The 12,402-nt window shown below is 42.4% G+C and overlaps 1 protein-coding gene across 2 annotated transcripts in view; it reads right to left on the bottom strand.

The window, feature by feature from the left end:
- Window positions 1–364: 364 nt before the first annotated feature.
- LOC110486047 (mechanosensitive cation channel TMEM63B) overlaps window positions 365–12,402 on the bottom strand; it is a 96,547-nt gene continuing 84,509 nt past the window's right edge. For both annotated transcript variants that reach the window (XM_090196058.1, XM_021557362.3), the window contains 4 exons: window positions 7,471–7,638; window positions 7,201–7,316; window positions 6,953–7,039; window positions 365–4,379 (listed from right to left, as the gene is read on the bottom strand). In XM_090196058.1, coding sequence (XP_090052184.1) covers window positions 4,197–4,379; window positions 6,953–7,039; window positions 7,201–7,316; window positions 7,471–7,638 — 554 coding nt within the window. In that variant the 3' untranslated portion in view covers window positions 365–4,196. The remainder of the gene's footprint in view (window positions 4,380–6,952; window positions 7,040–7,200; window positions 7,317–7,470; window positions 7,639–12,402) is intronic.

The raw sequence follows: 12,402 nt of genomic DNA, 5'->3' as shown, positions 1-12,402 counted from the left end.
CGTGAGGGATGAATGACGATGTTATTGCTCGAGGAACAGATAATAATGACAAATGCCTCACCACACAGACCTTTGGACAAAAGTCTAAATAAATAGTACACACACAACCTGGCAAATCTACCGCATCAAATGAAATGAGTTGTCTTAGTGAAGGGAACCAGCATGAATGTTTGCAGAGACTGAAAAACAAACAAACGTGTGACCATTCGCTGTATTTACGTAGCCCTACCCACATTCATGCTTTATTAGAAACTGTAGATGTACTTTATAACACTACCATAACTTAATAGTGAATTTTGATGGCTATTTACAAAAATATATATATTGAAATCTAAACAAACTTTTAGCAAACCATTCCCAATCCTTCTATCTGAGCATTTGACATGTTTATTTTGTAGATCACATTCTTCTTTTCACAACTTAAATCCTAAGCAACAAATATAAAATTAAATAAAAACTCAGATCATGATAAATAAAAAAATTACCAATAAATGTAACTGCATTGTCACAGCTATCAATATAATACATACATCGGTATCACATCTGGAATAGGCTGTGTCACTGAACACAGTTCCTTTTGCGATTTACCTGAATCCCAAAGCCTTTTTTGTCACCATAGAATAGTGTTGCTGTAAAATAACTTCATTTCCATTGAGAAATAGACTGTCTATTAGCAAGCAAGTCTCTTAAAATATGTCTTATTGTGTCAGGAAAATGTACTTTCACTGGATAGTGTTAGTGCACACTCACTTAAAGGGAAACAGAAGTTACAGACCAGGGTAGACACAGAAAAGCGACAATATATCCAGCATGGAGCAATGGTTTTCAAACAGGTGACAAACCACCATACAATGGTCATTTCAGTGTGTCTACAGAGGAACATGTGCTGCTAATAACAAGACAACCATGGTACATGTTTTCATTTTTCCTCTGATGGAATGTTACCAATAGCCATAGCTTTCATAGATTAGCTTCGTCAACAGATCGAAACGCTCAAAGTTGAAAACAACTAATACAATGTAAAAAAACAAACAGATGTAAACATAAAAAAAAACAAGTACACCTGAGACTGCTCTAGTTCTATTTCTTTGCTGATTGTCGCACTTGTATGTTCCTGATGCAAATTGGTAAAACATCCTTTTTTTCGTTACAAATCATTTTGCACAGAGATGAAATACAAAAACGAATGACTAATTATAGTAATACAAAAACACAGCTATACAGTGACCTCTAGCAGACCTTCACGATCACTGCACCTCATCGGTTGGACTAGTCAGTGCAGCCACACTTGGTCAATTTTTGGTCCGTAGTCTCTTCCATTTGGCCCTATCCCTATGGTGTTCGCATATCTGAAAGGACTGGCTAGGTTTATAAAGCAATACTTTGAATGCTCCACTTAACAGTATTAGGGAGCTACTAGGGCGAATGAGCCATCACTACTGTATATTGATTATACTTACCCAGTGATTTATTACTCTTGGAAAGTGACATTTATTTCCGCTTTTGTTCTGTTATACACTTTTTTCTGTTTTGGATTATATAAATCAAATTCATGAAATTGTGGTAATTTAAGACATATGAAATTATATACATAGTTGTGCATTAATTTATTTCTACCTAATGCCTTTTATGGAAGTATTTGATTGTATCTTCATGTGTTTTGCGCTTGATGTTCATTTAGAAAAGAAAGTGCACACTGGCTTTGAAATGTCATCACAATTTCCCAGAGTATAACTGAACACCAAATGGGGTAGTTGCTATGCAGGCTGAGAAAAGAGGCTGAGGGCCAAAATAGACTCTGGCCTTAATACCACAGTTCTGTTCCAGAAAGTGCAAAACAAAGATGGCCGACATCTAAGCCAAAAGGGCCAGCCCATGATGCCATGTTGTTCTCAACCGGGCATCTGACTGATTGCACTTCAATCAGAGACAACTTCATGATACTTTGCATCTAAGTGCATGAAAACACACTGCACCCAAACTGATGTGACAAAAATAAATGGAAGCATCGCTATTCATTGGTGCTGTATATCTGAAAAATGATCTTACATAAGTATGACTCCTGAGGAGCAAAATACTTTACTAAGGCTACATTTTGTTCATCTACACTTCATTACTATTGCCTCTGAGAGGAAGCATAGAAAAACAGCTAATTCATTGGGACTTGGCTCCTCCAGAGATGCATTAGCTCACCTCAGCGTACTTCTGATTGTAGGATTTTAAGGGTAGAGTGTACAACTTGAGGCAAGACCAGTTTCTTCATGTCTCCCAGTGCCCCCCCCCCCCCCCAGATCTAGTTTATCTTTGAACACTTCTTGACTCAAAAGAACAGGCACCAGTAGATGACCATAGTCAACAAACACAAAGTGGGTACTCACAATTTAAACCTTGTTTTTTGTTCCCTGTGGGACGAAAGACAAGGCTTGACTACAAAAAATAAACAAACACCTTAATGCTCACGCGCATGAAAGTCATTGTAAAACAATTGTTTTCCTACTTATAGATTAAAATCTGTAGTTGACCCCTCTCCAAATTTCAACTGTAAGTAAATATAAACATTGCAAGAATCAGGAATAATAAAGAATATGGGGGGGGGTCTGTTAATGTTTAAATCCTTAGCAACTTTGTTTGGCGTTCTCATGTTTTGATCTACTGTTAGTGCACACTTAAACACAGACAGGACCCATATACCTTCTCACAGGCCTGCTGAAAACTCCAGGCTTAAAAGGTAGATCATCAAGTGCAAAAGCACTACTTTTCCATGGATCTACAACTCAAGCTAAACTTTTGAAAGATTGTGCAAATGTTCAAGATCAAGGTGAACAGAACTCACAGTAGAAGTTGACAACTGAACTATGCGCTGACAAGAACATTTGCTTCCTATTTCAGGTGTAGATGTCCATATGTTTAAGGTAGTAGAGGTAAAATAAAAAACAAAAAGAAAACATTTTAAAAAACTGTACAATATCAGTGGCTGCAAGAGTCCCCAAGCTATCCATGACTGACCCTTTGGAAACTGAGAAGGGCAGGATGGAGGGGAGCAGAGAGACTGACAAGTCATCACTGTAGACAAATGTCATGACAACAAATCACACCAGAAATACCACAATCCAACTGAGCGGAGACTGGCAGGTTGGCTGTTTGGCATGCCATGCTCAAAGCCGTCTTTGGAATGTCTTATGACACGATAGAGGGCCGATGTCATGGCCCTGATATCCTCCAACACTGCCCATTCAGTGACGTGAGACACATGAAGTAAACACTTAAAAAAAAAAAAAAAAACTTGAGCGACTGCATCATCTTTTTATACGTCATGTTAAAGATGGTGTCTCCAACCACTGACTAGGATTTTCAGTGGCAGAGTGAATATCTTATGACAAACAGAAGACATCAATGAAAAAAGGGACAAGCAAGTCATTTTGTTCATAAACTAATGAGAAAGAAGACCTAATGCAGGGTGCTTTGCACGTTGACAAGAATGAACCAAGTTTAGTTTGGGTGTGAGTCTGTAGACCCATAAAAGTTAAATGGGCCCTGTGCTTGGAGCAGGATTTCATTGGAGACCTTGTAGCCTAACTTTCCTGACCTCTCCACCAGTCCTGAGCCACCCTGATGGGGATTTAGTAGTTAGACACACAAGTAAGGAAACGTGGATGAAAAGAAACTCAAACCAGGCACAATTTTTACCCCCCCTCTTCCCAATAAGAGAGACAAAAATGGGTTGGTATATTTTGGGATATGTACAAAGTCTAGGCTATTGTATGTTTTTTTCTTCCTGGGACTACATCTTTTTGGGTTTGATGAAAACCAGTGTTGGACTTGTGCTCCATAGTAGCTCCATAAAAGTGTAGGACTCCAGTAGATAAATGAATAAAACAAGGGGCGTCAACGCCCAGATTCATATCGCGCAGATAGGTGTTCAAAATACACTGAGAGGGGACTTTGAAGAATCCATACAGACAAGCTCCAAATTAGACAATTACACCGTGTGTGTATGTGGCATTTTCTGGTAATGCCAATGTGCAGAGGCACAACCCCCAAAAAAGTGACAGAGTGGGTGAGCATGGGGGAGGAATGACTGCAGATTGTTTTAGAATACAAAGTGAAGTTGGTGGTTTGTTTGTGTCTGGCATTCATCCTCTCCAAAATCCCTCTCTCACCATCTTTCTCTCTTTCTCCCTTCTCAGCTGGTAGTGTTACTGGTGGACCTCGTTGGCTATGAGGCTGTCTTCACCAGACTGGAAATCGGCTTCATTGAGACTATTCCCAGTGTTGATCATCTCCTCATCCTGTGAGGACCCCCGATCTTCCTCCCCACTACCTGTGCAAGCGTCCTCCGTGATTGGGTCCCGTAAGACCTGGGCAATGTACGTTGGTTGCTAAGGAGAAAACAAACATTCAATGTTATGCAGGATCCTGCACCTCACCATTCATATGCTTATAAATGGCATCTTGAGAAGTTAAAAGGTGTTTGACATGCTACTTAGCTTTGTATTGCGTCATACTTCATCATAACCCAAACACACAATGGTTGAGTTGCTGCCCGACTACATTGCAGACCAAAGCCAGCGCTTACAAAGCTCTGGATAGGTATTTAAAATATATCAGTTAACCTCATCATATGATATAGCAAAATGATGCCTGACTGCACAGTCGGCGCAACCATTGATTGATGCAATACAACACCTGGGCATTTAGTCGGGCAGGAACTCACCCATTCTATGCGATAAAATGAAATATATTTTTCACATGTTCAAATGCCAAAAATGTGAACCAATAGTAAGTCAGCAAGACACTGCTGTTTGTTTACATTGAAGATGATCAGAATTGCCAGTGAACAAGCAACTTATGTTTTATTTTTCTCTTAAGGAATTTAATTCCTTTACTATAACAGATATTATAATTGACATTAAGCCCTATTTAAAAGTGCTGCTGACTCCAAACAACCACTGGGACAGGGAATACCCAGGGAGCAAATTATCTAAAGTTTATAATAATGGATTGGATTTGTATAGCGCCTTTCAAACAACTTTGGTACTCACAGCGCTTTACATAATAAAGGGGGAAACTCACCTCATCCACTAGCAATGTGTGGCACTCGCCTGGGTAATGTATTTCGTGCCAGAACGCTCACCACACATCAGCTAGCATGGTGGAGAGGTGAGGAATGATATATGCCAATTAGGGGATGATTAGGTGGCCATGATGGAAACAGGGCCAGGTTGGGAATTTAGCCATGACACCCCTACTCTTGTGATAAGTGCCATGGGATTTTTAAACACAGATTTAGGACACCCATTTAATGTCACATCTGGAATATGTGAGCCTAAGAAGGGCAATGTCCCCTTCACTGCCCTGGGGTACTGAAATTCAATCTTAAGACCAGAGGTGAAGAGTGTCCCATACTGGCCCTCCAACACCTCTTCCAGCAGCATCTGGTCTCCCATCCAGGGACTGACCAGGGCCAACCCTGCTTAGCTTCAGAAGCAAGACGGCAGTGGAATGCTGCTGGTGAAAAGTTGACAGGGAGATGGTACATAGTTGCATTGACGGGGAGACAAACATTTATATACAGCCAAGTCGGGCATCAGAACCCGGGTCGTCAGAATTTCCACTATAACACTAGCAATTTAGCGCTTGGAGGTAGAGCTGGAAATATAACTAAATTCATCAATTTTTATATCATTTAAAATTAAATGAACATTTCATATTCACCATCTTGAGCACCACCCCAACATCAGCATATATAATAATTAAGCAATAAGGCCTGAGAAGGAGTGGTATATGGGCAATAAGGGCTGTTCTTAAGTACAACACAACGCGGAGTGCCTGGACACAGCCCTTAGCCGTGGTATATTGGCCATATACCACAAACCCCCGAGGTGCCTTACTGCTATTATTAACTGGTTACCAACGTAATTAGAGCAGTAAAGATAAATGTTTTGTCATGCATGTTTTGTGGTATACCGTCTAATACACCACGGCGGTCAGCCAATCAGCATTCAGGGCTCGATCCACACAGTATATAATATATAAATATATTCCATTTAGCAGACGCTATTATCCAAAGCGACTTAGTCATTTGTGCATACATTTTACGTATGGGTGCTCTTGGGAAACAAACCCATTGTCCTGGCGTTGCAAACACCATGCTTTACCAACTGAGCCACAGAGAACCACATGAAAATGGTGCGCTTCTATGTTTTGTACTCAAAAAGAAAAAGTATTTCCGATGACATGATCCGAAAACACTTGACATTGGCAGTGTTCGGGAGCATCAAAACCCATGATGCATCATGGGTAATTAATCATTGTGTGACTGATCTACAAATAATATTGAGTAGTTATTTATGACGCAAGGTGATTTGTAGATCAGTCATTCTCGACTTGCTTTCAAAGTCGGCTGCAATGTCGAAGTACTGTATAGCTTAAAAAAATATTAAAGCTATCATTTTGATCTCACAGTCCTTGCACCGATAGGTCGGTCTATGAATTTGAGAGTGGTTACATTTCTCCAGCCTCATCTTTTTTCATTTTCCAAAATGGCGGGGTGACCGCTTTGTTGTTTTTTTGAATCACAGATTTGGGCCAAAGTCAGTTTGTTTGTCAAGGGATCAAACAAACACATATTGTCGGAACACTGGACTTACGCATATTGTGCATTGCGATAACATTGGGCCAATCTCAGTGTGCTATCTGGGGCAGCAGGTTACTGGGCCAGTAACCGAAAGGTTTCTGGATCTAATCCCCTACCTGACAAGGCAAAAATCTGTCGTTCTGCTATTCCCTGGTAGGCCGTACTTGTAAATAATAACTAGTTCTTAACTGACTTGCCTAGTTAAATAAAAGGTTAAATAGATATATGTTTAATCTGGACAGTTCCATTCTAGTCCCCCACAATTCAACAGCTTGGAATACTCCAAAACCAAAAGGAATTGGCTTCTCTGCTTACCTGAGACTTAGTAGAAGGAGCGGAGAAGGTGCGGAGTGGTGGGCGGCCATTTTCAACCACGTCAACATCTGTTTCCTTGGTGTCAATCTGTTTGAGACCAGAGGGGGGTAGAAAGGGTGGAAAGAAGGGGAAAAGAGCTGTCAGAGATTATCCTCTATGGGACTACTTGGCCTAAGTCTGCTAGCTGAATTTAAGGACTGGACACTTGGCGTGTTGGTGAGCCGTGCCTTGAGCACAGTGACCCGTACCTTGTAGTTGTGAGCGCTGAGGTACTTGAAGTGGCCGAAGCAGACGTGCGATAGGCATACCACAATGGTGATGATTAGGACCACCAAAGTGAACATGGACGTGGGGGTCACAAAGCCTGGTTTACAACAGTGCAAAGAGACAGTAAGTTACAATGTTTGACTTCAGGGCTCACCCTCCGAATAAGGTGGTGAGTGTTAGGCACCAACACATCTTAACAACCCAATTTACCACTTTGTTTCTGGGAAGAAAAAGATCCCCCAGTGCCTTACCTGTGCGCATGGTGGAAAAGAATAGCAGCCAAAAGAGACAGAGGATGGGAGCTGCTACCACCTGATTGACAGCCCCGGAGTGGATTTTCTTGTCCAGTTTCGAGGGAAGGTAAGCGTAATACATGTTGTATCTATCCACCAGGTGCTTCAGCAGCATGTACATCAGACCTGGAAAGAGGGAGAACATGTTTTGTTTGAGAACGGTTGTTTAACCGATCTAACTACTGAACATACACCTCCCATGACCTGCTCCCACCCGTTTTAAATCTTTGCTGGAGAAAACTGACATTCTGATAATAGTCTGTGCTTAATCTTTGGGGGATTACACCTGGGTTGCTACAGTTGAAATTCCTGAGTTGGGGGGTTACAAGAATTTATTAAATTAACAAATGTGTGCTCACTTCTGCCCAAAAGATAAATGTTCCCATCCTTACTAAAGTAGACAAGTGTAAATTACGCATACCAAAAACACATTTATTATAAAATACAGTACGTACATATGTGGGGGAATTCATCTAATATTTATATACATACAGTACCAGGCAAAAGTTACAGAGTGAAGGAAAAGCAGCCAACAAGTTCTCAGCATATGTGGGAACTCCTTCAAGACTGTTGGAAAAACATTCCAGGTGAGAGAATACCAAGAGTGTGCAAAGGTGTCTTCAAGACAAAGGGTGGCTACTTTAAAGAATTTCAAATATAAAATATGTACTATTTCATATTTTTGAAGTCTCCACTATTATTCTACAATGTAGAAAATATAAAAAATAAAGAAAAACCCTTGAATGAGTAGGTGTCCCCAAACTTTTGACTCTGTACTGTATGTCCAGAAAATATTTCTGAAACATAACACATCATAGAATATGTATGTAAATATATTTTATAACATTTCTTTGTGCCACCAAAAGTATGTGGAGAGCTGCTCGTCGAACATCTCATTCAGAAATCACGGGCATTAATATGGCTGCTTTGCTACCAAAGCTCTTTGCCTCCACTCTTCTGGGAAGGCTTTCCACTAGATGTTGGAACATTGCTGTAGGGACTTGCTTCCATTCACCCACAAGATCATTTGTGAGGTTGGGCACTGATGTTGGGCGATTAGACCTGGCTCGCAGTCAGCGTTCCAATTCATCCCAAAGGTGTTCGATGGGGTTGAGGTCAGGGTTCTGTGCAGGCCAGTCAAGTTCTTCCAAACCGATCTCGACAAACCCTTTTTGTATGGACCTCGCTTTGTGCACAGGGCATTGTCATGCTGAAACAGGAAAGGGCCTTCCCCAATCTGTTGCCAAAGTTGGAAGCACAGAATCGTCTAGAATGTCATTGTAGGCTGTAGTGTTAAAATTTCCCTTCACTGGCATTAAGGGGCCTAGCCTGAACCATGAAAAACAGCCCTGGACCATTATTCCTCCTCCACTAAACTTTACAGTTGGCACTATTCATTGGGGCAGGTAGCGTTCTCCTGGCATCTGCCTAACCCAGATTCATCGGTTGAACTACCATATGGTGAAGTGTAATTCATCACTCCAGAGAAAGTGTTTCCACTGCCCCAGAGTCCAATGGCGGCGAGCTTTACACCACTCCTGCTGACGCTTGGCATTACGCATGGTGATCTTGTGTGGCTGCTTGGCCATGGAAACCCATTTCATGAAGCTTCCGACAAACAGTTCTTGTGCTGACGTTGCTTCCAGAGAGAGTTTAGAACTCGGTAATAAGTGTTGCAAACGAGGACAAACAATTTTTACGCGCTACACTCTTCAGCACTCAACAGACCCGTTCTGTGAGCTTGTGTGGCCTACCACTTCACATCTGAGCCGATTTTGCTCCTAGACGTTTCCATTTCACAATAACAGCATTTACAGTTGACCGGGGCAGTTCTAGCAGGGCAGGAATTTGACAAACTGACTTGTTGGAAAGATGGCATCCCATGACGGTGCCACATTGAAAGTCACCAAGCTCTTCAGTAAGGCCATTCTACTGCCAATGTTTGTCTATGGAGATTGCATGGCTGTAGGCTCGATTTTATACACCTGTCGGCAACGGGTGTGGCTGAAATAGCCAAATCCACTAATTTGAAGTGGTGTCCAAATACTTAAATAGATATAGTGTCTGTAAATATATTTTAAACTATATATCAATGAAATATCTTTTTGTGCCACATGTAGGGTTGCAAATGGTCGGAAACTTTCTGGGAAATTTACCGGAATTTTATGGGATACACCTAAGGCAATTCTAGGTGGCATACTTGTGGCATATTTTGGTTAAACTATCCCCAATTCAATGGAATTGCAACCCTCTGCATGCACAGTGCATTCTTCCATCACATGTGCAGTGCAATCTTCCATCACATGTACAGCTGATTCTTAAGATCTTGCACACCAATGAGATGCTATTGAGCCCACACTACTACACTGTCTGAGCCAAGGACCACATGCTTTCTGGTACGTTTTGATTACAATACTGGGTGGGGGGAATATATTTTACGACATATATAATTTTTTTTGTTAACTAGTAAATAGTAGCCTACAGCACAGTGTGTTTAAATCATTTCTAAATTGTTAACAATTTCTGCTAGTTAGTGTTTGCTACCAGGTGGGTTTTGGCTTGCTTGAGCTTGTTAAATGAGGAGTGTTAATTCACTTGTTTCCATACATGTTTAATTTTAAAACATGTATCTTACAAATGAGTTGTTTAATCTAACTGTTTATCTGTACATGGAATTGTATTTGTTGATTTTTCAAAACTCTTTTTTTCTAATCTTTACAGGAAAATGCCACAGTGTCCACATCTGATGTGTGGAGACATTTCACTGCAGCTAATGTAGAAGGAAAAGCTGTTTACATTTGCATATACTGTGCCAAGTCATATGTGAAGAATGTCATACTTTCCAGGTCCATACCCAAACAGTTCGAACTATTAATTTTGAAAATTACTCTCTCCAGAAATAAGTCTCTCACTGTTGCCGCCTGCTACCGACCCCCCTCAGCTCCCAGCTGTGCCCTGGACACCATTTGTGAATTGATCGCCCCCCATCTAGCTTCAGAGTTTGTTCTGTTAGGTGACCTAAACTGGGATATGCTTAACACCACGGCAGTCCTACAATCTAAGCTAGATGCCCTCAATCTCACTCAAATCATCAAGGAACCCACCAGGTACAACCCTAACTCTGTAAACAAGGGCACCCTCATTGACGTCATCCTGACCAACTGGCCCTCCAAATACACCTCCGCTGTCTTCAACCAGGATCTCAGCGATCACTGCCTCATTGCCTGTATCCGCTATGGAGCCGCAGTCAAACGACCACCCCTCATCACTGTCAAACGCTCCCTAAAACACTTCTGTGAGCAGGCCTTTCTAATCGACCTGGCCCGGGTATCCTGGAAGGACATTGACCTCATCCCGTCAGTTGAGGATGCCTGGTCTTTCTTTAAAAGTAACTTCCTCACCATTTTAGATAAGCATGCTCCGTTCAAAAAATGCAGAACTAAGAACAGATATAGCCCCTGGTTCACTCCAGACCTGACTGCCCTCGACCAGCACAAAAACATCCTGTGGCGGACTGCACTAACATCGAACAGTCCCCGCGATATGCAACTGTTCAGGGAAGTCAGGAACCAAAACACACAGTCAGTCAGGAAAGCTAAAGCCAACTTCTTCAGGCAGAAGTTTGCATCTTGTAGCTCCAACTCCAAAAAGTTCTGGGACACTGTGAAGTCCATGGAGAACAAGAGCACCTCCTCCCAGCTGCCCACTGCACTGAGGCTAGGTAACACGGTCACCACCGATAAATCTATGATTATCGAAAACTTCAACAAGCATTTCTCAACGGCTGGCCATGCCTTCCGCCTGGCTACTCCAACCTCGTCCAACAGCTCCCCCCCCCCCCGCAGCTACTCGCCCAAGCCTCTCCAGGTTCTCCTTTACCCAAATCCAGATAGCAGATGTTCTGAAAGAGCTGCAAAACCTGGACCCGTACAAATCAGCTGGGCTTGACAATCTGGACCCTCTATTCCTGAAACTATCCGCCGCCATTGTCGCAACCCCTATTACCAGCCTGTTCAACCTCTCTTTCATATCGTCTGAGATCCCCAAGGATTGGAAAGCTGCCGCAGTCATCCCCCTCTTCAAAGGGGGCGACACCCTGGACCCAAACTGTTACAGACCAATATCCATCCTGCCCTGCCTATCTAAGGTCTTCGAAAGCCAAGTCAACAAACAGATCACTGACCATCTTGAATCCCACCGTACCTTCTCCGCTGTGCAATCTGGTTTCCGAGCCGGTCACGGGTGTACCTCAGCCACGCTCAAGGTACTAAACGATATCATAACCGCCATCGATAAAAGACAGTACTGTGCAGCCGTCTTCATAGACCTTGCCAAGGCTTTCGACTCTGTCAATCACCGTATTCTTATCGGCAGACTCAGTAGCCTCGGTTTTTCGGATGACTGCCTTGCCTGGTTCACCAATTACTTTGCAGACAGAGTTCAGTGTGTCAAATCGGAGGGCATGCTGTCCGGTCCTCTGGCAGTCTCTATGGGGGTGCCACAGGGTTCAATTCTCGGGCCGACTCTTTTCTCTGTATATATCAATGATGTTTCTCATGCTGCGGGCGGTTCCCTGATCCACCTCTACGCAGACGACACCATTCTATATACTTCCGGCCCGTCCTTGGACACTGTGCTATCTAACCTCCAAACGAGCTTCAATGCCATACAGCACTCCTTCCGTGGCCTCCAACTGCTCTTAAACGCTAGTAAAACCAAATGCATGCTTTTCAACCGTTCGCTGCCTGCACCCGCACGCCTGACCAGCATCACCACCCTGGATGGTTCCGACCTTGAATATGTGGACATCTATAAGTACCTAGGTGTCTGGCTAGACTCTAAACTCTCCTTCCAGACCCATATCAAACATCTCCAATCGAAAATCAAATC

Source organism: Oncorhynchus mykiss, chromosome 13 (assembly GCF_057628025.1).
Source record: "Oncorhynchus mykiss isolate SJ-2025 chromosome 13, ASM5762802v1, whole genome shotgun sequence".
NCBI lineage: Eukaryota > Metazoa > Chordata > Actinopteri > Salmoniformes > Salmonidae > Oncorhynchus > Oncorhynchus mykiss.
This window is presented reverse-complemented; position numbering and strand designations above follow the sequence as displayed.